A 24,973-nucleotide genomic window follows, 5' to 3' on the forward strand; every position below is an offset into this window, starting at 1 on the left:
GGTGGGGGGGAGCCGACTGAGCGATGAGGGTCGCCAGAAACCAGGGGGACAGCAAGGACCGATGAAAAATGGGATGGATCTTCATGGAGGGGGGGAGAGCCAGGCGAAAAGCAACAGGGTTAATCTGGGCCATAATCTGGAAAGGCCCCATGCAGCGAGGCGCGAGCTTCCTTGCGGGCGAGTGAGAGGGGAGGTATTGGGTGGACAACCAAACCCAGTCCCCCGGTTGCAGAGATGGACCCGGCTGGCGCTGCCAGTCTGCAGAGGCCTTGTAGGCTCTCTTGGCTTGCTCGAGGGAGTCCCGTAAGAGGTGGTGTACTGCTCGCAACTCCTCTAAAAAGTCCTGGGCCACTGGCACCGAAGAGGGAGCTAGGGTGGACGGGAAGGCCTTGGGGTGGTAACCAAAATTGGCAAAAAATGGAGTTTGGCGGGTGGAAACATGGCAGGCATTGTTATAAGCAAATTCTGTGAGAGGCAGCAAGGAAAACCAGTCATCCTGCTGGTAATTTACATAACAGCGCAGATATTGCTCCAGAGTCGCATTGGTGCACTCGGTCTGACTGTCCGTCTGTGGATGGTGGGCGGAGGAAAGACGGAGTGTCACATGGAGCAACGCCAGTAGCTCCCTCCAGAAATGGGCAGTGAATTGGGCCCCCCTATCAGAAATGAGACCCTTGGGCCATCCATGGAGGCGGAAAACATGCACCACGAACAGCTCTGCCATCTCCTTGGCTGTGGGCAACCCAGAGCAGGGGATGAAATGGGCCATCTTAGAAAACAAATCCACCACCACCAGAATAGTGGTCTTACCGTGTGAGCGAGGCAAGTCAGTGATGAAGTCAAGGGAGAGCAGTTTCCAAGATCCGGAGGGGGTAGGCAGGGGGTGAAGCAAGCAAGACTGTGGGCTTGTCTGAGGGGGCCTTCGCCCACTGGCAGGCTGGGCAGGAGGCGACATAGGACTTGACGTCCTGACACACACGAGGCCACGAAAAATCCCTCGTCACTCCATGCAAGGTCTTGGCAACGCCAAAATGCCCAGCTGTGGGGGAGTCGTGGCACTGATGGAGGACCTTCTCGCGGAGGGGTCTAGAAGGCACATAGACCCGGCCGGAATGGTAAAGCAGGCCACCTCGCAAAGAGAAGGGGGTAGAGTGGGGGGGGCAGAGGCTAGCCCCAATTCCTCCACCTTTGTGCGAACAAAAGCATCCTGAGCCTGTGCAGAGAGAAGGAGCTCCTCCCAAGAATGAGGCACCGCAGCTGCCGCCAGGCCTTGGGGAGGAAGAATCAGAGGGGGGGGGAATTTTCCTCACTCCCTGGCTGGAGGTCAGGCTTACGAGAAAGAGCATCCGCTTGTAGGTTGTCTGAGGCTTTCACATGGCAAATCTTAAGGTGGAACCGAGAAAAAAAAAAAAGCGACCACCTAATCTGCCGCTGGTTTAAGGCACAGGCTGTCTGAAGATGTTCGAGCTTGCGATGGGCGGTTCTAACTTCGACTGGGTGCTGCGCCCCCTCCAGGAGATGACGCCAGGTCTCCAAAGTGGACTTGATGGACAACAGTTCCTTCTCCCAGATGGTATAATTCCTCTCAGACATGGTCAGCTTCCTGGAGTGGTAGGCGCAGGGTTGCAGCCCGCTGCCCTCCCGATCTGGCTGAAAGAGCACCGCCCCCACCGCAAAGTCAGAGGCATCAGTTTGCACTACAAAAGGCTTCCTCGGGTCGGGATGTAACAGGATCGGCTCAGAACTGAAAAGCTTCTTAAGTTCCTCGAAAGCCTGTTGGGCAGATGCTGTCCAATGAAAAGGAGATTTCTTGCCCTTAAGGAGGTCTGTGAGAGGAGAAGTCAGCTGAGCAAAACTAGGCAGGAACTTTCTGTAAAAATTAGCAAAACCCAGAAAACCTTGCAAGTCCTTCTTGGTGGATGGAGCCTGCCAGGAGAGGACAGCCTGGACCTTTGCAGGATCCATCCTGATACCGTCAGGTGAGATAATGTAGCCAAGAAAGTCCAAAGAGGTTAGGTCAAATGCACATTTCTCCAGCTTGGCATAAAGATGGTTCTCGTGGAGGTGCTGGAGGACGGCGGAGACATGAAGCTGATGGGCATCGGAGTCCTCAGAAAATATAAGTAAATCATCGAGATAAACAATGAGGAAAGTGTCCAAATAGTCCCTGAAGATGGCATTCATAAAATGCGAAAAGGGGGGGGCAGGCGAGCCCAAAAGGCATTACTAGGTATTCATACGCTCTGTACCGGGTCCCGAAACAGGTCTTCCACTCATCCCCCTCCCGGATGCAAATGAGATTGTATGCGTTACACAGGTCCAACTTTGTGAAAATCTTGGCTCGCCCCAGGCGCTCCAGCATCTCAGGTATGAGGGGGAGGGGGTACTTGTCAAGGATGGAAACGGAATTTAGATTTCTGAAATCGTGCACCGGGCGGAGCTCTCCAGATCTCTTGGCCACAAAGAAGGTAGGAGCGCAGGCGGGGGAGGAGGAGGGGCGAATGAAACCGCGTTTGAGATTTGTGTCCAAAAACTCCCGCAGAGCTTGAAGTTCTGGCTCCGACATCGGATACAGCCTGCCAGCAGGGATGGTCGCCCCCGGAATGAGGTTAATGGCACAGTCAAAAGGGCAGTGGGGGGGAAGCCGGTCAGCCTCCTTCTTGTCAAACACATCCCGAAAAGCTGCATACTTCTCTGGGAGGATGACGGTAGCTGAAGGACTGCCAGAAGCAGACAAGGAGGGGGAGGAAAGGGTTAAGGCCTGGGCTGGGACTGGCGCCTCCTCCGGGAGGCAATGCTCCCGGCAGTAGGGAGACGCAAACTCCACTTGCTGAAGCCCCCAAGAAATCTGAGGGTTGTGCTTAGAGAGCCAGGAAACACCCAGCACGACTGGGTATAAGGGAACCTTGGCTAAGTGAAACTGAATCTGCTCAATGTGGGACTGGGTGCGCAGAGTGAGCGGAACTGTAATACGGGTCACCGCGCCCGAAGAGAGAGGACGCCCATTGATGGTCTCCACTGCCAAGGGGGCAGGAAGGAGCAGGGTAGGAATCTTGTGGAAGAGGGCGAAGGTCTCATCCATGAAATTGGTCGTAGCCCCTGAGTCCACTAAAGCTAAGGTCTCCACCCCACCCCACTGAGAGGAGTGGAGGTGAACATGCAACAGCAGATGGGAGGGTGGGGGGGTTGGGGAAGGCACCCACCCGGTGGGGAACTGACCCCCACACTGGAGGCCCCCAACAAGCTTGGGGGGCAGTCTAGTCAGGCCTGGGGACGAGGAGGAGGAGGAGGGGGAAGGAGAGGAGGAGGAGGCAGCGGAGCTGTGGATTTCACTCAGCAGGTCTTGGCGAAATGCCTCAGCTTTCCACATCGAAAACATCGGCGCTCAGCACGCCGGCGCTCAAACTCCTCTGGCGGCAGCGAGGCTCAGGTAGCTCCCAGCTGCATCGGGGTCTCCTCCACCCCCCAGCGCCGGAGCGGGGGGGGAGGAGGCAGGAAATGTGGGGGAATGGGAGGAGGGAAATCCTGGCCCCCGGCGCCCCTCCAGCCGACTATCTATCTGAAGGCAGGTCTGGATGAGCTCCTCCAAAGTAGGCGAGCTGGGCGTGCGCGCCAACTCATCCAAGATCTCGTCATTCAAACCATCCAAAAACTGAGCCACTAGCGCAGCATCATTCCACTGTAAATCCTGCATCAGCAAGCGAAAGGTTGTCGCGTAGCTGGAAATTGAGTCTTTGCCCTGCCGGAGGCGGCGAATCTCCCAAGAAGCCGTCTGCGTGTGCAGGGGTCACCGAAAAAACATGCCATGGCTGTCATGAAACCTTGATAGTCCCCGAGCAGGGGGTCATTAGCGAGCAGGAGCCCCGAAGCCCATTTAGCTGCCATGCCTGACAGTAGGTTAATGATGAAACCCACACGAACCTGTTCCGTCTGGAAATCCTCAGGCCTAAGATGCATGTACAGCTCTGATTGGGCCCTGAAAATCTGAAAAAGTCCTTTCTCACCAGAAAACGTATCTGGCAACGCCACCGGGCACTTGCGGCGGGGGGGGATTGGAGGTGGAGGGCGTTGAACCGCAGCCTGTAGATTCTGCACGGCAGCCGTCAGTTGAGCCATCTGATCACAGAGCATCTGGTTCTCTTGCGCCAGAGCTTGCACCACTGGGTCCCCGGCACCCTCCATAAGGCAATAGGAGAAGAGAGAGAGAGAGGAGAGAGAGAAAAAAGAGAAAACGGGGACCAAGCTGTCAAGGGCTCCTTGGAGGCCTCTCTCAGTCTAATCCAGTAGCCAAGTCCAGACACAGACAAAGGGATTCCTTTCAAAGCTTTATTCTTCTTTTACAACTTAACAACTCTACCGTTAGCAACTAGAACTGAGCAGCACAGTACCTATGCCCTAAGTTGGAACAGTTGGTCCCTGTTTGAAAGGGAATTACTGGCAGACCCCTGAACTTAAGGACTAGGGAGAGTCCCTCCCCTTTTCCCTTGGATCCTCTGGGCGCAGCCGTTGTTTGCGCGCCAACCGGGCACTACGCCTCCTTTCCGTGCCCTCCATTTGGCGCCGCTCTCTGCATCAGCGTTGTGCGTCCACCAAGTCTGCTACCCGCGCTCTGTCACTCCCTGGACTGCTATCTAAGCTAGGAATGCTGGTGGGAGGAATCTCCGTCAGCTGTTGGCCCTGGGAAAGAGGAGCGCGCTCCTCTCCCAGGAGCGACTGCTCTTCCTCAGAATCAGAACTACTCTGGGATTCTATGGGCTCAGTGTCCACCCTGACAATTTGCTCCTCCTCCTGCAGTCCCCAGCCCCTCCAAAAATCTGCTCCAGAGGGTTGCTGGACCCTTTGGAACAGTGGGGGAGATGGTGCTGGAGGTTGCAAGGGCAGGGGGGAATTGGCAAAGGTCATCTCCCACCCCTTTCTGTCATTGGGAGCATCCTGAGTGGAACTCCGTTCAAGCAATGCTCCTGTGGGCAGAAAAGAAGCTGGATTCAAGCCCTTATTTACATGTTAACAAAACCAAGAAGCTTACCTCGGAATTCCTGGTGATGGAATAATTCAGGTTTTTAATGTTGTGCAGTTAACATGGAAAGCTCACAACCATGGATATTCTAAAAACCAATCAATTACGTTGGTTAATTAATATTACAATAGATTTCTATACCTTTGCTATAAATCCATCTAGGCCCTGGCTACCCTGCTACTGCCTAAGACTGGCATCATCAAGTTTTCATTCGCTCTCATCTGGTCATCAGAACCCCTGCCCTGCTCCTTGGAGTGGCGACAGGGAGAGCAATCCTATGGTCCCTAAACAAAGTCTGAGGAGCCATAGGATATTTCAGATTCCTGGATCTGAGGTTGGAGACACCGCTCTCACCATGGACCCAGGTGTCCAAGCTCCCCCCCTCACAGCTGGCACAGAGAGAAATGCACCGGAGATCTCCGAGGGAAGGGAACGGGGGTGGTTCTGCAGGTGGGGAGGGGAGGAGACCAGGGTGGCCAGCTTACAATGTATCCTCTAGCCAGCGCAGCCTTCTTCCCTCCCACTCCGCAGAGCCCCAGCTAGACGGGCAAAAAATGCAGAGTGGGAGCAGTATGGAGGTGAAGATAACCTCCACACTGCTCCCATTCTGTGAAGATCGCTTCCACATTGCTCCCATTCTGCATAGGATTCCCATCAGCCTCCAAGTTCGGAGGCTGATGGGAATCCCGATAGGATTGCGCCCTAAGACATCCTCAGGCTTTTCCTAGCCAAGTCTCTTTTCCAGCCTTCCCCAAGCTGGTGCCCTTCAGATGTGTTGGTCCATAGCTCTCAGCATTTCCCAGTGGGGGATGCTGGGAGTTGTAGTCCAAAACATTTGGTGGGCACCGGCTTGGGGAGGGCTGCTCTATTCCTTGGGGAACCACAACAGATCAAAAGGAAAAAGACTGTAGCAACCATAAGAGTCAGTAACCCCAAAATGACCAGTTTATCTCACTTCCCCATCCCCTAACCACACAAAAAATATGTCCAATGATAATCATACAAAAAAGAAAATGCTTATTCACTTTTGGGAAGAACAGATGGGCTGGGCCAGGGGAATGCCAAAGAAAGCTGCAGAGCTAAACAAAACATCCGTGCGATCTCTAGCCTGCACTTCGCACTTCTTATCTGAGGATGAAGTAGTTATTTTCTGGCAGGTGTCTTATGCACAAGAAGGCAGCCACCAAAACATCTGCAAAGCATCTGTATTCCAGGTGAGTGACCATGGACTCCAGTCCTTACATTTATCCCTAAAATGCATGAATCCTCCCCTCAGGTAGGACCAGTGCAAGGACCCTGCCTAGATGTATTTGTAACATGGCATCCAGTTTCCTAAAGAATGACCACATGAATACATCCTGAGATATAACTGCATGGGTACAGACCTTTAAGATAATGTTTATCTTTAAATGTGTATCTTCTCTATGCACAGTTTTGGGGAAGATAAGAGTTATGTTGATATAGGACCACTACTAATAAATTCCGAATCAAGCAATATGCAGTCGATGCGATACACATGATACAGTACTCCAAAAACAAAACAAACGACCACCAGTAGCACATCCAGTTTATAATTTTTTATAAATTTAATTTTTAAAACAATTCTAAAATTTAAAATGTTATAGCTTTAATTTTTTAACACACACACACATATAAACAAGCAAACAGATTTTAAAATGTGAAACGTTTTGGTATAAAACACCAGCTTCAGTCACAAATAAGAGTATACTACAATACCACTTATATGCTGAGCCAGAACCGATCAGGAACAGGCCAAATGTCAATGCAGCTTGATTGGACCACACTATTGAATACAAGTGTTGATTGTTAATCCATGTTCCCCTATCGAGGTGTTAAATTTATAAAAATGTATAAACTGGATGTGCTACTGGTGGTCATTTGTTTTGTTTTTGGAGTACTAATAAATCATTGCATGCATGCTCCCCACTTCTCCAAGTGGTGAGACATTCCAGGGTCAGCACTTAAATGGGTTTGGTTCCCTTTGGAAGGAGAGATCTCTGGAAGCTTACGGTGTTTGAGCTTATTTACAAATAGAGAATTTGAGCAGAGGTGGAGGCAGACAGCATAGCACTCCTGCAAAGCTGCAAATCTACTGTCCCACGTCAGATCTCCACAGAGAGAGAGAGATTTCAGAAGGTGCCATGACATCATCAGGGTAGGGCTTTGGGGCAACAGTCCAGGGACTTGTTGAGCAGAGTGGGCAGCAGGAGAGCCCCCAAATGCAGCAGGCTTGGCCTTGGCCCTGTTTCCCATTGCTAGCAGCAATGAGGGCCTGCTGTAGAGCCAAGTGAGCTCACAGCTTTTGAGCCGCTAGACAGTGAAACAGCGGTGACATGCCAAAGGCTGGGAAAGATTAGCCACCTTAAGGCTGTTTAAATGCTTCTAGGGATGATTAGCAATAGCATCATATTTCTCTAAGCAGACAGTGAGAGTGCGGGAACCCCCTGCTGGCTGTACTTGAAGATCCTAGCAGATTGTAACAGAGAACAGAAGGGAAATGTTGTTCTAGCTTGTTTCTCTGCTTAATGTACATTTTTGAATTGAAAATGGCTCAACTAAATAGCCCTTTGAATGAAAAAGAAGCTAATATCTATTCATGAAAAAGTGCTATCCCTCCTATTCACTGCTTGAAAATTCTGTCTTTAAAGGAAAAAGTGTGTGTGGGCGGGAGTCTTGGCGTATTGACTGGCAAATGCCTTTAGCTTACATGTTAAATGTAATCCTACAACCTTCCTATGATTCTTTACCTAAGAGGTAAGGAATTAAGCTTAAGCGAGGACAAGCTTCTAGTTTTCTTTTTCCTCTGCTTTTGTATGTGTGGGGAACATGGTGCTTCCCGACCACTGTACCAAGACATTTTTGGTTTTCTATACTGTCTCATATGAGCTGTTGTCATTTTTACAATTCTAATGAAAGCCATGATGTCAAAAATATATAACCAGGAAATTTAGCCTGCAAACAAGGGAACTGTCAGTCTCATCCTTTCTTCTGTCAATGGGCGAGTGCTGTTCTCACTAGACCTACTATAATTTAGACAAGTGGTCTCCAAAGTGGGATGTGTGCAGCCCAGGGGGTGCACAAGATGATCCACCGGGGTGTGCGAGCTGCCTGCTAATTGAGCAGCCTTCTGCCATCCCAACGAGCTGCCATGGCGTGCAATGATGGCTGTGGCAGAGGCAGCAGGATGGGACGGGAGCCGGGAGGGAAGCCCCATGGCGTTTCTCTCTCGGCTCCAGTCCTAGCCTGCCTCTATCATGGCCACTGAGAGTAACTGTGCCAGGCTCTGCCAAGCATGGCAGAGGAAGGCGCAGTTGCTTGCTCGGCTGTGGCACCGGAGCAGCTGCCCTCCTGCCAAAGGAGAGCAAATTTGTTCCAAATTTGCTGACCTTCTCTGTGATGATAAGTGGCTTTGAGTAGCGTGCTACCTAGCAGATATTTTTGAAAAAGTGAACACATTTAATAGGTCCCTTCAAGGTTGTTGTTTGTTGTTTATTCATTCAAGTCGCTTCCGACTCTTCGTGACTTCATGGACCAGCCCACGCCAGAGCTTCCTGTCAGCCATCGCCACCCCCAGCTCCCCCAAGGTCGAGTCCGTCACCTCCAGAATATCATCCATCCATCATGCCCTTGGTCGGCCCCTCTTCCTTTTGCCTTCCACTTTCCCTAGCATCAGCATCTTCTCCAAGGTATCCTGTCTTCTCAGTATCTGGCCAAAGTACTTCAGTTTTGCCTTTAATATAATTCCCTCACATGAGCAGTCTGGCTTTATTTCCTGGAGTATGGACTGGTTTGATCTTCTTGCAGTCCAAGGCACTCTCAGAATTTCCCTCCAACACCACAGTTCAAAAGCATCTATCTTCCTTCGCTCAGCCTTCCTTATGGTCCAGCTCTCGCAGCCATCGGTTACTACGGGGAATACCATTGCTTTAACTATGTGGACCTTTGTTGTCAGTGGGATGTCTCTGCTCTTCACTATTTTATCAAGATTTGTTATTGCTGTCCTCCCAAGAAGTAAACATCTTCTGATTTCCTGGCTGCAGTCAGCGTCAGCAGTAACCTTTGCGCCTAGAAAGACAAAGTCTGTCACTGCCTCCACGTTTTCTCCCTCTATTTGCCAGTTATCAATCAAGCTGGTTGCCATAATCTTGGGGGTTTTTAGGTTTAACTGCAACCCAGCTTTTGCACTTTCTTCTTTCACCTTTGTCATAAGGTTCCTCAGCTCCTCCTCACTTTTAGCCATCAAAAATGGTATCATCTGCATATCTGAGATTGTTAATGTTTCTTCCAGCGATTTTAACTCCCGCCTTGGATTCATCAAGCCCAGCACGTCGCATGATGTGTTCTGCGTACAGGTTGAATAGGTAGGGTGAGAGTATACAACCCTGCCATACTCCTTTCCCAATCTTAAACCAGTCCGTTGTTCCGTGGTCTGTTCTTACTGTTGCTACTTGGTTGTTATGCAGATTCCTCGGGAGGCAGACAAGATGACTTGGTATCCCCATACCACCAAGAACTTGCCACAATTTGTTAAGATCCACACAGTCAAAGGCTTTAGAATAGTCAATAAAACAGAAATAGATGTTTTTCTGAAAACTTCCTGGCTTTCTTTATTATCTAGCGGGTATTGGCAATTTGGTCTCTAGTTCCTCTGCCTTTATGAAACCCAGCTTGTACATCTGGCAATTCTCGTTCCCTTCGCAGACGATACCACCCTAATGGCAGTAAGCGAAGAGGATCTAAAGAGCCTCTTGTTGAGGGTGAAAGTGGAGAGTGCAAAAGCTGGTTTGAAACTCAACATTAAAAAAACTAAGATCATGGCATCTGGCCCCATCACGTCCTGGCATATAGAAGGGGAAGAAATGGAAGCAGTGACAGATTGTATTATGTTGGGCTCCAAGATCACCGCAGACGGTGACTGTAGCCATGAAATTAAAAGACGCTTGCTCCTTGGGAGGAAAGCTATGGCAAACCTAGACAGCATAGTAAGAAGCAGAGACATCACCTTGCCGACAAAGGTCCGTCTAATCAAAGCTATGGTTTTCCCAGTAGTAACGTATGGCTGTGAGAGCTGGACTATAAGGAAGGCTGAGCACCGAAGAATCGATGCTTTCAAACTGTGGTGCTGGAGAAGACTCTTACGAGTCCCCTGGACTGCAAGGAGGTCAAATCAGTCAATCCTAAAGGAAACCAACCCTGACTGCTCATTGGAAGGGCAGATACTGTCCTTACATGGAACAGCAGTTCCATGTAACAACAACAACAACAATAACAACCTTGCAAGATCTTGAGCATTACCTTACTGGCATGTGAAATAAGTCCCACTGTTAGATAGTTTGAACATTCTTTAGTGTTTCCCTTTTTTTTTATATGGGGATATAAGTTGATTTTTTCCAATCTGGTGGCCATTCTTGTGTTTTCCAAATTTGCTGGCATATGGCATGCATCACCTTGACAGCATCATCTTGCAAGAATTTAAACAGTTCAGCTGGGATACCGTCATCTCCTGCTGCCTTGTTATTAGCAATGCTTCTTAAGGCCCATTCAACCTCACTCTTCAGGATGTCTGGCTCTAACTTGCTGACCACACTATCAAATATATCCCCAATATTATTATCCTTCCTATACAGATCTTCCATATATTCTTGCCACCTTTTCTTGACCTGCTTCTGTTAGGTCCTTGCCATCTTTGTTTTTGAACATACCCATTTTTGCCTGGAATTTACCTCCGATGTTTCTAATTTTCTGGAAGAGGTCCCTTCAAGGTAAAGGTGACGTTTTAACAGTGAGTGAGAAAGTAAATGCTTTTCGAAAGAAACTCTGCTGTGGAGAGAGCATTTTGAAAATGGATGTTTGGAAATGTTTCCATCGGTATGCGATTTTGTTGCTGAAAACGATGTAGGTTTGTGGGCCCTTTACACAACGGCCTCTAGCTACCGGTGTAAATGGCAGATAATGTTATGCATTTAAGAAAATCCAGCTGTGTAAAGAACCGATTCTTTATCCCGCAAAGACTCCAGAAGCAGAAGCCCTAAAGGAGCTCGTCATAATCCTGCAAAGACAATGAAAGCAAAAAGCCTCGGTAAAATTGTGGGATTTTAGCCTGGTGTAGAAATGCTGCTAGTCTAAGAGGCAGACTCAGAAGAGGCTTTACAAATGATATTTACATAACATTTTTGTACGATTTTGGATTTTTTTTTTTAAGGAACACATCCTTGACTGGAAAATCCATCTTTCCGCTGCAGGAAATAATATGGTTTATGTGTTTCCAACATTAACTAATGGGTTCCCCCCGCCTACAAATAGGAAAATCAAGTATTAATTTAATGTTTGTATATCACAAAAATATACTATGCCATAAAAGGCTGCCTGACCACTAGGCATGAGCAGTGGAGTGGCCATGTTTGACAATGACACAAAATTATTTAGGGTGGTTAAAACAAAAAGGGATTGTGAAGAGCTCCAAAAGGATCTCTCCAAACTAGGAGAATGGGCATCCAAATGGCAAATGCAGTTCACCGTAAGCAAGTGTGAAGTGATGCATGTTGGGTCAAAAAGTCCCAACTTCAAGTATAACCTAATGGGATCTTAGCTAGCAGTGACCAACCAAGAAAGAGATCTTGGGGTTGTGGTGGACAGCTCAATGAAAATGTCAACCCAGTATGTGGTCACTGTAAAAAAGGCAAACTCCATGTTAGGCGTAATTAGGAAAGGAACAGAGAATAAAATTGCCAACATTATACTGCCCTTATACAAATCTATGGTGCGACCACACTTGGAATACCATGTACAGTTCTGGTCACCGCACCTCAAAAAGATATTGTAGAGCTGGAAAAAGTGCAGAAATAGGCAACTAAAATGATCAAGGGGCTGGAGCATCTCCCCTGTGAGAGAAGGTTACAACAGCTTGGATTGTTTAGCTGGAAAAAAGGACAGAAAGGGGAGCCATGATAGAGATCTACAAAATTATGCATGGTGTGGAGAATGTGGATAGGGAGACATTTTTCTCCCTCTCTCAAAATACTAGAACCCGGGATCATACTATGAAGCTGATTGGTGGGAGATTCAGGACAGATAAAAGGAAGTACTTCTTCACAAAGCGCATAGTTAAACTCTGGAATTTGCTACCACAGGATGTAGTGATGTCCACCACTTTGGATGGCTTTAACAGGGTTAGACAAATTCCTGGAGGAAAAGCCTATCAATGGCTGCTAATCTTGATGGCTATGTGCTACCTCAAGTACCAGAGGCAGTGAGCTGGTTGGCCACTGTGTGAACAGAATGCTGGTCAAGATGGACCCTTGGTCTGATCCAGCATGGCTCTTCTTTTGTTCTTAGCAGAACTCTGGCCCAAAATCAATCAAATATAGACAATGGGTTGGATCCAGATTTAGGCGTGTGCAACTGGGCTGGTAGAAGTGGACTTCCTCGCCCTCTCCTCCCTGTGTCATCCCCTCCAAAATGCTACACAAAGTCAGGGGACATTGCTGAATGGGGTTAGCTATGGTGCAGAGGGTGGGGGATCCCTGAAAATTAGGCAGAGACACCTTTTATGAGCAGAGCCCTTCCATCAACGTAAGGCAGATTCTGGATTCAACCAAATATATTGTTGTTGTTGTTGTTCAGTCATGTCCGACTCTTTGTGACCCCATGGACCATAGCACGCCAGGCCTTCCTGTCCTCCGCTCTCTCCCGGAGTGTGCTCAAGTCCATATTCATTGCATCGGTGACACTATCTAGCCATCTCATCCTTTGCTGTCCCCTTCTCCTTTTGCCTTCAATCTTTCCCAGCATCAGGGTCTTTTCCAGTGACTTTTCTCTTTGCATTAGGTGGGCAAAATATTTGAGCTTCAGCTTCAGTATCTGTCCTTCCAATGAGCAGTCAGGGGTGATTTCCTTTAGGATTGACTGATCTGACCTCCTTGCAGTCCAGGGGACTCGTAAGAGTCTTCTCCAGCACCACAGTTCAAAAGCATTGATTCTTCAGCGCTCAGCCGAAGAATCCACAGCCAAGTGTCCTTTCGGCTTTGGCCCAGCCACTTCACTCTTTCTGGCGCTACTTGGAAATTCCCTCTGCTCTTCCCCAGTAGTATATTGGACACTTTCCGACCTGAGGGGCTCATCTTCCGGTGTCATATCTTTTAGCCTTATGATACATTCCATGGGCTTTTCTTGGCAAGAACACTGGAGTGGGTTGCCATTTCCTTCTCCAGTGGACCACATTTTGTCAGAACTCTCCACCATGACCTGTCCGTCTTGGGTGGCCCTGCACGGCATAGCTTATGGCTTCACTGAGTTGCGCAAGCCCCTTCGCCACAACAAGGCAGTGATATGTTGTGGTTAACATTTTTGGGGGGACTAACTTCTCAGGAGAAAATAGGAGCCTTTGGACCACAGAGGGGCCTTTCTCAGGCTATTGGAAGCCATAACATCAACATCTGAGCACAGCCATAGAGATGATGTGGAGGAGGATGGCAGGGGTGGGGTTGGGTGAGGAGGTAGTACAGAAGGTAATTGTAAAGCAAAGGTAAATGCAGGGTGTGGGCTAAATATTAGAGGCATGGTTGGAGGTGGGTGAGAATAAGACAATCATATCAAGGATATCAGAACTGCAGACTGGGCAAAGGAAAATTAGTATCCACTTTACCAATGTACGTAAATGGTGCATTTGTTTAAAGCCTATACGAGTTAAAATATTTTCTAAACCATAAAACTTCAACACCTTCAATTCATGTATAAATCTAGCCAATATCAGATTGTGTGGGTTTTGGCACCATTCTCTGCATATCACAAGCTGCTGTGCACTCAGTTTGAGTCTCTTGCATAAAAATCGGCCTGTAGTACATTGGCATTGGCTCGTTGTACATCCACAGGACCATGCTGGCTGGGGCTGATGGGAGTTGTATCTGGAGGGCACCAGGTTAGAGAAGGCTGCCATAGGCTATGAAATTCTTCTTCCTAAACCATTGCTCTTTAGATCAACACGAGGGTCCTTCTATTGACATTGCAGCTAACATCAGTGGCCTTAGGCTGTCTTTGGCGTCTGTTTTCTTATTGGAGAATATGCTGGACCCATCCAAAGCATCTCAGGCAGAAGATGCTGGGAAAAGACCTACACCTGAGATCTTGGAGACCTGCTGTCAATCAGAATGAACTGGGAGAGATGGGCCAATGAACAGCTTCACCGGTTCAACCCAAAACATTTCTTCCAAAAGATACATATCTTTAGTTTCACTGCACTTTAGGCTGAAGAGTGCCATGTGATTTTTTTTTTAAAGGTTTGATATAAGGTTTGAAGTGCTAAGTAACTGCTCCATCCCTTTAGGACAGTTACAGTGCAATCCTATGCATGTTTACTCAGGAGCAAGTCCCATTATGTGCAATGGGGCTAACTCTCCAGTAAGCATGTTTAGGATCTCACGGTTTTGTAGGTGTGCTCTGCAAAGGAGATGAACAAGTGCAGGAGTAGAAGCTGAAGGGCTAAGAGATTGAGATATGATAGCTGCCTGTCCAATGATTTATGCAATCTATTTGTTTCAGGTGATATAATGATTTCATGACACAGGGACCAGGGATTGTCTGCCATTAAACAGAAACATCTGAAAATCAGTAGGGCTACATGTGATCCCAGGGGCAGGGGCCATTGTCAGGGGATCACAGAACCCCCTTTCGCAGGCCCAGCTTTACTAGCTTGCTTGGTGTCCTTCAGACATTACAGTGCCATTATTTTGCCAATGGAAATGACATCTGTAAACACTTCCTTTTTCTTTGTGTCAGCAGGGATTTATGTGTTTGCATCAGCACCTCCTCTTCCTCACAAAGCAGGTGAGTTTAGTATAGTTATTCTTTCATGTCCATTCTTGGGCAAGGTATTTGAAAGCATGGTGGCATCTCAGTGCCACATTTTCCTGGATGATATGGATTATCTCAGGGGTCCTAACGCAATACTGCAATGCCTGCAGGCTCTTCCAATGGTGCCTGGGAAGTGGTCCCCACATCATGCCTGTGTGCACCTGAAATTTTTATTTATTCCATTTTTAAAATGGATATGTATGAAATGCAGACAACTTTCTCACAATTATACATGGGCTTCAAGAAAAGTAGACCAAATATCCAAATAAGTATCCCTTTGAAGGTGGTATCTATATGTTCAAATACTGAAAATATTTAAGGTCCTCAGTCCATGGCATTATAGGAGGTGAATGTTCATCCTTCCAGTGTTGTAATATCAGCCTTTAAGCTGTCAAAAGGATGCAGAGAATCCATTTCCACTGACCATTTGTTAATATCCATGAAGCAGGAAAATAATTTAAAAGAGTGTGTACATCAGTGAGTATTAAAGACTGTTCCAGTACAATTTTTTTCTATGTAATAACCTCCCCACAAAAAGAAGCAACTACTGGACATATGTCTGAAAGAAGTATTAGCTGCATTGCACCACTAGCAATTACCTGAATTACACAATCCCTTGTTAAAGAGAACTTGAGGTGTCCAATAGACATGAAACAAAGGTTTTTGCTGAATAAGAGGCAGCCTAAGATCCATAGATGCGACAAGTAGATGCCAAAGTGGTGATCCACTGATTAGGCATTTTGTGGTGATGCCCACAGTAGTTTCTCAAATTCCCAAATGTGCCCACGGGTCCAAATAAATTGGGGACCCCTGGATTATCTAGATCCATTTCAATCCAAGAAATGCTTCTTCCTAGCAGTACTGCAGGATCTTTAAGAGTTACAGTCAGGGCCAGAAATTTTGGAACAAGGATAACTGTTTTGGCAGTTGGGCTCTGTACACCACCACATTGAAGTTGAAAGGAAACACACCCAGATGGGAGCAAAGTCAGGACTTTCAGCTGTAATTCAAGCGGACAAAAGTGGGGCACTAACCATTCAGGAAGTATAGCCAGTGGCATACACACACACCCCATCGTTGGTGGCTCATAAGTAATGGAATGAATGGCTGACAAGCAGCTGCCTGTTTCCTGGGTACCCCATGACCAATCAAGCAGATAAAAGGCCTGGAGGTAGTTCTGAGTGTTACATTTGCATTTGGTAGCTGTTCACTGGAACTCCCAACATGTGGTCCAAAGAGATGTCCATGCGAGTGAAGGAGGCCATCATTAGGCTGAGGAAACAACATAAACCCATCAGAGAGATCGCAAAAACAGTGGGAGTGGCCAACACAACAGTTTGGAACATCCTGAAAAAGAAGGAATTAACTGGCAAGCTCAGCAACAGCAAAAGGCCTAGAGGACCACGGAAGACAAGTAAAGTGGATGACCGCAGAATTCTGCTCATGGTGAAGAGGAACCGTTTCGCAACATCTAGCCAGGTCAAGAATGCTCTTGAGGAGGTAGGCATGTCATTGTCAACATCTACAGTCAAGAGACGGCTTTATGAATGTAAATACAGAGGCTTCACAACAAGGCGCAAACCACTGGTAACGCTCAAGAATAGACAGACCAGATTAGCCTTTTCCAGCAAACAGCCTTTGCTAAAAAAAAGCCTGCCCAGTTCTGGAATAAGATTCTTTGGTCTGATGAAACCAAGATTACCTTGTACCAGAATGATGGGAAGAGAAAAGTATGGAGAAGGAAAGGAACAGCTCATGATCCAAAGCATACCACATCATCTGTCAAACATGGTGGAAGCAGTATTATGGCATGGGCATGTATGGCTGCCAATGGAACCGGGTCACTGGTGTTTATTGATGACCTGACTGCTGATAAAAGCAGAAGGATGAATTCTGAAGTGTATAGGGCTATACTTTCTGCTCGGATTCTGCCGAATGCTGCCAAACTGATAGGATGCCGCTTCATATTGCAGATGGATAATGACCCAAAACATACAGCAAAAGCTACCCAAGAGTTTCTCAAGTCAAAGAAGTGGGATGTTCTTCAATGGCCAAGTCAGTCATCTGCTCTCAACCCAGTAGAGCATGCTTTTCACTTACTGAAGACAAGACTGAAGGCAGAAAGACCCACAAACAAGCAGCAACTGAAGGCAGCTGCAGTAAAGGCCTGGCAAAGCATCTCGAGGGAGGAAACTCAGCATTTTGGTCATGTCCATGGGTTCCAGACTTCAGGCAGTCATTGATTGCAAAAGATTTTCATCCAGGTATTAAAGGCGATCCTTAAGTTTGAAATGATGTTGGTTTGTTCCATTACTTATGAGCCCCCAACGATGGGTGTGTGTGTATGCCACTGGCTGTCCTTCCTGAATGGTTAGTGCCCCACTTTTGTCAAACCCCTTGCATTACAGCTGAAAGTCCTGACTTCACTCCCATCTGGGTGTGTTTCCTTTCAACCAATGTGGTGGTGTACAGAGGCCAACTGCCAGAACAGTTATCCTTGTTCCAATATTTCTGGCCCCGACTGTATTTGCCCACTGACATCCGTTCCATCTGTTCTACCCGTGAAATGGAAATCTTCATGTATATACATTTGTCATAGCCATTCCTCCTCATAAAGTAGTCCGACAGGATCCTAGGTATGAGCTTCTCAGCCTCTCCCCCACAACCTGCCTGTCACACTGAGTGGAGGCAACACTGCCATAATTATGGCCAGGCTGGTCATTGGAAACTGGAGTACCCCCAAGCACCACAAAACCAGTGTCCCACTGTTCCACCAGTGCAACTGATAAGTGCAGCAGGAAGCCCATCACCTTGAGACCTCCTGGCAGCAACCCTACAGCCCACCATGTCCATTCTCACACTAATGAAAAGCGTCAGACAGGGAATTGGACACAGGCACCAGGTGAAGCTCTAGGTGAACAGGGGGATCATCCTAGCTTGAAGGGGCACTGGAACCACCATCACTTCAACTTGTTACAGCCTCATCAAAGTGAATCAACTCATTGAAGGAGATTCTTCTGCCCTTCAAAGGTAATGCCCTACCAAAAACAAGGGTCAGCCTTACCTGGGCTGGAAAGGAACATGGACAATGGATGTGCACAAACATCACCACATTCTTATAATTGTAGGTGATGACCTGGATAGTTCAATGATGGAGGAACGAGCAGAGACCCCAAACCCCTGCTCAGAAAATCCTGCACTGAAGTGTCGCTAAGCTTGGTCCAGCCAAAAAATGTGCTGATCCTAGAATGGGATGGAATGGAAAGGAGGAGGGTCCCCTTCCTGCTCTGCCCTTTTGTGAAGGCATGCCTTTACCAGCCAAAGTAAAATAAAATTCCTGTCCTGAAGACAACAGGAATCATGAATGGGGTGAGGCGTTTGCAACCGCATGCCTCTGCTCTGCCCAGTGCAGCATGTTTCATCCACCTCTCCTTATGTCCATCCTGCCTTAACACTTTGTCTGATCCTACTGGCTCTACAAGAAAGAATTCTGTGTTAAAGAAGTGCGCTAGCGGGGACAAAGGGACTTGTGGGGCTCAGAAACTTACTACTGATCAAGTCTCACATGTTAAAGGGAGCACAATGCTATTGTTCCTGTCTCAGCCTGTCCAAATGTAAGCTTGGTTTCCCCAAAGATTCAGTAGTGGGAGCATCTGATCATAACCTTTTCCACATGGATTGTGCAAACCACAAATCCACCCCATGGTGTACTTCTGCTCCGAACCCAAGTCCTACACAAGTTGGAAGCTTGACCAACTTCAGGTCCTGAAGGATTCATCTGGGGTGGCTGGCTACTGTTGATTATTACTTGATACTCATTTCTTCATTATAAGTGGACTCAGCCATCAAAACCCACTCAGAGGTAGTCTTGAGATTACCTTGTTGTGTCCTCTTGGAACAGGACTTTATTTCTTTAAGTATTCTGCTAATCCCAGGTTAAATATCTTTTTACTGCTGCCCCTCTTTCTAAAGCTGTGGCAGCTTGCATTTCCAAAGAAGCTATTTGCCAATTAAATGGAAATAACTTGACGCAATGAAGAAAGTCTCTGGCACTATGTCCCTTCGCTTGAAGAAAGTATGTGACTGCGCCCTTTGTAAATAACTACAATAAGATACCTGCTTTTATAGTAACATTTTTTTCATATGAACTTTCAATACAATCCACTTACTTAGTGTATTATAACTATTTTGGTCATATATTCTACCTGTGAGAGACCATCCAGCTGTAAGCCCTGCAGGCCCTACACCCTGTTTCTCTGCCTGGCTCTTTCCACCTGGCCTGGGAGGGCAGAGCCCCAACCTGGCTCCAGCTATAAAGGCTCTCCTGCTGCTGGAGGGGCCAGAGACCACCTATTTATGAGTGCTTCAGGACCTGGACCCTGTTCCTCTGCCTGGCTTTCTGGTGGCCTGAGTATGTGCCTGGGAGGGAGGATGTTGGGCCAATTGGGGGGACCTGGGGGAGGCAATCAGTGTAGTGATGGGTAGAGTGAGATATGGTGTTCTGAGGAGGACTTGCCAGGTAAGGGGAACATGGCCCAGTTAATGGCCGTGCCGTGTTCCGGTCCTCCCCACACCCGCAGGTTTGGTGGGTGCCCTATCAGCTTGCTTTCTGGTCTCCAGATGCTGCTTTTAAATGCCAGATCAGTTCAGAATAAGGCCCCCTTTATCCATGACTTAATAGTGGATGAGGCGGCCAATCTGGCATGGATAACCAAGACCTGGGTAGGTGAGCAGGGAAGAGTCAGTCCAGCATCAGGGAAGGCTTGAAGGCCAGGAAGGGTGTGTTGCTGTGGTCTATAGGAATTCCATTTCCCTCTGCAGGCTCCCTGTCCATGTGACTACTGGTCTGGAGTGCTTGCACCTTGTGTTGGGACAGCAGGACAGATTGGGGATTCTGTTGGTGTACCGCCCACCCCGCTGCTCAACAGACTTCCTACGTGAGCTGACAGAGGTGGTCTTGGGTGTGCTGATGAGATCCCACAGACTGTTGGTTCTGGGGGATGTCAACATTCATGCTAAGGGCATCTTGTCTGGGGCAGCCCAGGATTTCATGGTCTCCATGACAGTCATGGGACTGTCCCAACATGTCATTGGCCCAACACATGTAGTGGGGCATACTCTAGACCTGGTTTTCTCAACTGGACATGGAGATGGTGATCTGAAGGTGGGGGACTTTGTATCAGTCCCTTTGTCATAGTCAGATCACTGTCTTCTGGGGGTTAGACTTATAGCAGCTTTTCCCCTCTGCAAGGATGGGTGACCTATTAAGATGGTCCGCCCCCGGAGGCTAATGGATCTGGGTGGTTTCCAGAGGGCTCCGGGGGGGGGGGGGTCTGGCTGATATGGCTGGCGCTCTTGTTGAAGCCCTGGTTGATCTGTGGAATGCAGAAATGACCCAGGCAGTTGGCACGATCGCTCCTGAGCGCCCTCTCCAGAGTAGAGCTCGTACGGCTCGTTGGTATACCCTGGAGCTGAGGGTGATGAAACAAAATAGGAGACGGCTTGAGTGCAGGTGGAGAAAAACTCCTAGTGGATGCAGTCAAACTCTGGTGCGTGCCTATGGCCAGGTATATTCAAAGGCAGTGAGAGTGGCAAGGAAAATTTTTTCACTGCCTCTGTTCAGTCGTCCATACACTGCCCAGTGGAGCTTTGTAGGGTTGTCCGGGACCTTTTACATTCTGGCCCTAAGGACACTATGGAACCATTTGAGGCCCGCTGTAATGCACTGGCTGGGCACCTCCAGAATAAAATCTCTTGCATCCGCCGGGACTTAATACACCAGTATTACTGCAGGTGAATCTGGTGAGGTATCCAGAGCACAGTCTTGTCCAGTTTTCTTGGATGAGTTTCAGTTGGTACAGCTCAAGGACGTGGACAAGGTGCTTGGACAGGTTTGTGCCACCACTTCCATATTGGATCCTTGCTCTTCTTGGCTAATAAAAACTAGCAGGGAGGGAACAGCTGGCTGGGCTAGGGAGGTGATTAATGCCTCCTTGAGAGAGGGAGTGGTTCCGGGTTGCCTGAAAGAGGCAGTGGTGGGACCACTCCTGAAGAAATCCTCCCTAGACCCGGAAAACCTTAATAATTATAGTCTGGTTGCAAATGTTCCATTCCTGGGCAAGGTCCTTGAGTAAGTGGTTGCCAACCAGCTCCAGGCACTCTTGGATGAGACCGATTATCTGGATCCATTTCAATCATGGTTCAGACCTGGTTTTGGCACAGAAACAGCCTTGGTCACCCTGTATGATGACCTATGTCAGGAGAAAGACAGGGAAGTATGATCCTGTTGATTCTCCTTGATCTCTTGATTGTCCTTCTGGGACAGCTCTCTGAGCTGGGAGTGGGAGGCACTGCATTGCAGTGGTTTCACTCCTACTTGAAGGGTTGCCTCCAGAAGGTGGTGCTTGGGAAACACTGCTCAGCTCCATGGATTCTCGAATATGGGATTCCACAGGGGGTCAGTTTTGTCCGCCATGCTGTTCAACATCTACATGAAACCATTGAGTGCAGTCATCCGGAGTTTTGGAGTGCATTGGCATCAGTATGCTGATGATATGCAGCTCTATTTCTCCTTTTCATCTTCTTCAGATGAGGCTGTGGATATGCTGAATCAATGCCTGTCTACGATAATGGACTGGATAATGGACTGGATGAGGGCTAATATACTGAAACTCAATCCAGACAAGACTGAGATGCTATTGGTGGGTGGTTCTGCTGAACAGATGGAGGGTGTTCAACCTGTTCCGGATGGGGTTGCACTCCCCTGAAGGAGCAGGTCCGTAGCTTCGGAGTCCTCCTAGAACCATCTTTGTCACTTGAGGCTCAGGTGGCCTCAGTGGCATGGAGTGCCTTCTGCCAACTTCGGTTGGTGGCCCAGCCACGCCCCTATCTGGACAGAGATAACCTGGCTTCGGTTGTCTATGCTATGGTAATCTCCAAGTTAGATTACTGCAATGCACTCTATGTGGAGCTTAATTAAAACCCAGCTTTACTGACTCACCTATACCCAATGGGGTCAAATCAAATTTGCTGTAAGAATATAAGAAGAGCCCTGCTGGATCAGACCAAGAGTCCATCTAGTCCAGCATTCTGTTCACACAGTGGCCAACCAGCTGTTGACGAGGAAACCACAAGCAGGGCATGAGTGCAATAGTACCCTCCCACCCGTGTTCTCCAGCACCTGGTAATATATAGGCTTACTACCTCTGGAGGTAGCACATAGCCACCAAGCCTAATAGCCATTGGTAGACTTCTCCAGGAATTTGTCTAACCGCCTTTTAAAGCCATCCAAATTGGTGGCCATCACTACTTCCTGTAGTAGCGAATTCCATAGTTTAACTATGTGCTGGGTGAAGAAGTACTTCCTTTTATCTGTCCTGAATCTCCCACCAATCAGCTTCATGGGATGACCCCATTGGGTACTAGTATTATGAGAGAGAGAGAGAGAGAGAGAGAGAGAGAGAGAGGGGTTTACCTATCCACATTCTCCCCACCATGCATAAATTTTTACTCATTAAAAAATTTACAACAGCCCATTTGCATGAGTGACTCAGCTCCTCAGAATGAACTTTTCTTCTTTTTAGGTTCACTCAGTCATTTGGAGGATGATGAGGATGATGATTATGATGATGGTGGTATTGTGACTCCAGTGGTTCATGAAAGTGAGATGACACCCATCACTGTGGAAGAAAGAAGAGACATGGAAAATCAGAAAGGTGCAGAAATTAGTAGAGTTTCTAGTCTTGTGTCAGGAGCACCCTAGCTGCCTCTTGCAGTCCCCTCCAATAGCCAACTCAGGACACAGAAAACGAGGATTCTTTCCAAGACTTTATTCCATTATTACTTTATGACTCTTTCAGATACTAATCACTAGCAACATAGCAAGGAACAGCACTGGGGAAAGATAGCAGAGTAGCCTAAGCTCCAGGTAAGGCAGTTGGTCCCCATTTGAAGGAGAACCACAGGAAGACCCTGAACTTATGGGCTAGGGAGAGATCCTCCCTCTTTCCCTTGGGTCCTCGGGACGCGACTGTTGTTTGAGCGCCAAATGAGCGGTACGCCTCCTTTTTGCGCCCTCCATCTGTCATCGCTCCCTGCGTCTGTGCCGAGCATCCAGCAAGCCCCCCTCCAGTGCTCTCTCACTGCCAGGGTCACTATCTATCCCAGGAATGCTGGCAGGAGGAATCTCTGCCAGCTGCTGTGCTTGTGAGAGATGAGCGAGCTCCTCTCCCATGGATTGCTGTTCCTCCTCAGAATCAGAACTGCTCTGGGGTTCTATGGGCTCAGTTTCCACCGTGACATCTTGTTTAGCATGCACAGACTATAGTATTTGAGGAAGGGTCTGAAATGGTTATGAATGATTCATGTGGGAGCTAAGCCAACCTGGTACCCTCCAGCTGTTTTGGACTTTAGCTCCCATCAGCCCCTGCCAGCATGGCTAATGTTCAGAATGTTGGGAGTTGTAGTCCAAAACATCTGGAGGGCATCAGGTTGGGGAACACTGAGCTAAACAGTTAGAAAGCTTTTGAGGAATCCTGTCTCAGCAAAACAGACCAGGAGGGTTCCATGTTAGTCATCATGGCTAATAGTTATATCAATAGCTGTCTTCCATGAATGGATGCATCTAATAATCTTTTAAAGCCACCTAGGTTAGTGGACATTACCACTGGGTTGGGTCCAGACTAAGTCATGCTGTAGTCCCACTGAAATAAAGTTAGTCCCATTGATTTCAGAGTGACCCAACCCATTAATGATGTATTGTGTGAAGGTGTAAAGAAGTAGTTTCTATTCTTTTTCTCAGCATTTCCTTTTATAAAACCTGGATGAGTGTACATGAACACAGAATCAAAGTAAAGTTATTCAAACCCTTTCACTTCATATTATAGGAGAGTCCACTTCCTATGTCTGGTGGCCCATTGTATCATGACCCATCTTTTAGGGGAGGAAGTTATTCCTTTCCAGGACTCACCTGTGCTATTCCATAGCATTGAGGTTTCTGTGTCCAATCAGCAGTTTGCTGATTTGGAGTAATTACAGCCTTGAAATAAAAAGAAGGAATTTGAGTTACTTTCAGAAACTCCAGTTTTATTTACAATGCCCACATAATTGATCCCTCCTTTACATCACTCTTTTCTCTTAGTTTGTCAGAGCTGCACTTCTCCCTCTCTCTCTCTCTCTCTCTCTCTCTCTCTCTCTCTCTCACACACACACACACACACACACACTCTTCCTCAAGTGGAATGTAGGCTCCTATCCCCATATTCTTGTCAAGTCCAGAGTGAGAAAACGAAGTGAACTACTACTAAAAGCCACAGTAGGGTATTGCCTTTATTAGAGACCTAGTAAAATGTCACAAGTGAGACATTTGCAGGCTGGGTGTTAAGCACAACAACATGGGGGTGGGGGGAGCCCCCAGAAAAGCAGTTAAGACAGAATGCAGGAGGTTGTCTCCCCCACCCCCAAACTTTTTTTTCCTGTTGTTCTCCTTAACATCCAACCTGAAGAAGAATGTTAGGGAACTCAAATGTTTGCTCACCAGTTTATGACATTTTAGTTATTACTGTATTGTGCCTTTGGGATTATTTCTAATGAACCAACATGATTTTTGTAAACTATTCTAATTTCTCTCTGTAAAGTTTTTCCAAGCTAAGCAATTTTTTCTCCTTGCTTTTCACTAGCTATCATATTTTGTTAGAAAATTTGCAACTTACTTCTGATAATGACCATGATTTCTCTGACTCCATTTATTGCTTCTCTTCAATGACAGTTTTCCATTAGCTGTCTGTTCCTGTAGAAAGTGTGCAATTCACTTCCATGATTTTTCTAACTTTATTTACAGCTTTGGAGAAGAAGCTCTTCTGCTATGAAAATATTAACAGTCATTTCCTAACAAACATGCTTGCATTTAGTCAACATTTGGGGAAACTAATTCATAACCTCATAAGAACATAAGAAGAAACCTGCTGAATCCGGCCAAAGGCCTTTCTCATCTAGCTCATTTCCCTCAGTGGCCAACTGGATGCCTCTGGAACATCCACAAGCAGGACATGAGGGCAACAGCACCCTCCTGCTCATGTTTCCCAGCAA

The 24,973-nt window shown here is 47.5% G+C and overlaps 1 protein-coding gene across 2 annotated transcripts in view; it reads left to right on the top strand.

Annotated features, from left to right (window-relative positions):
• LOC146354267 (uncharacterized) overlaps positions 1-24,973 on the top strand; it is a 58,458-nt gene that overhangs the window by 2,878 nt on the left and 30,607 nt on the right. The window contains exons 2-3 of one of the 2 annotated variants that reach the window (XM_084838531.1): positions 14,816-14,860; positions 22,471-22,602. In XM_084838531.1, the coding sequence (XP_084694657.1) occupies positions 14,816-14,860; positions 22,471-22,602 (177 nt within the window). The remainder of the gene's footprint in view (positions 1-14,815; positions 14,861-22,470; positions 22,603-24,973) is intronic. The other variant, XM_084838532.1, reaches the window with a different exon arrangement.

Source organism: Heloderma suspectum, chromosome 2, assembly GCF_057233095.1.
Source record: "Heloderma suspectum isolate Gila_16-S chromosome 2, 16-S_ref, whole genome shotgun sequence".
In the NCBI taxonomy this organism is placed as follows: domain Eukaryota; kingdom Metazoa; phylum Chordata; class Lepidosauria; order Squamata; family Helodermatidae; genus Heloderma; species Heloderma suspectum.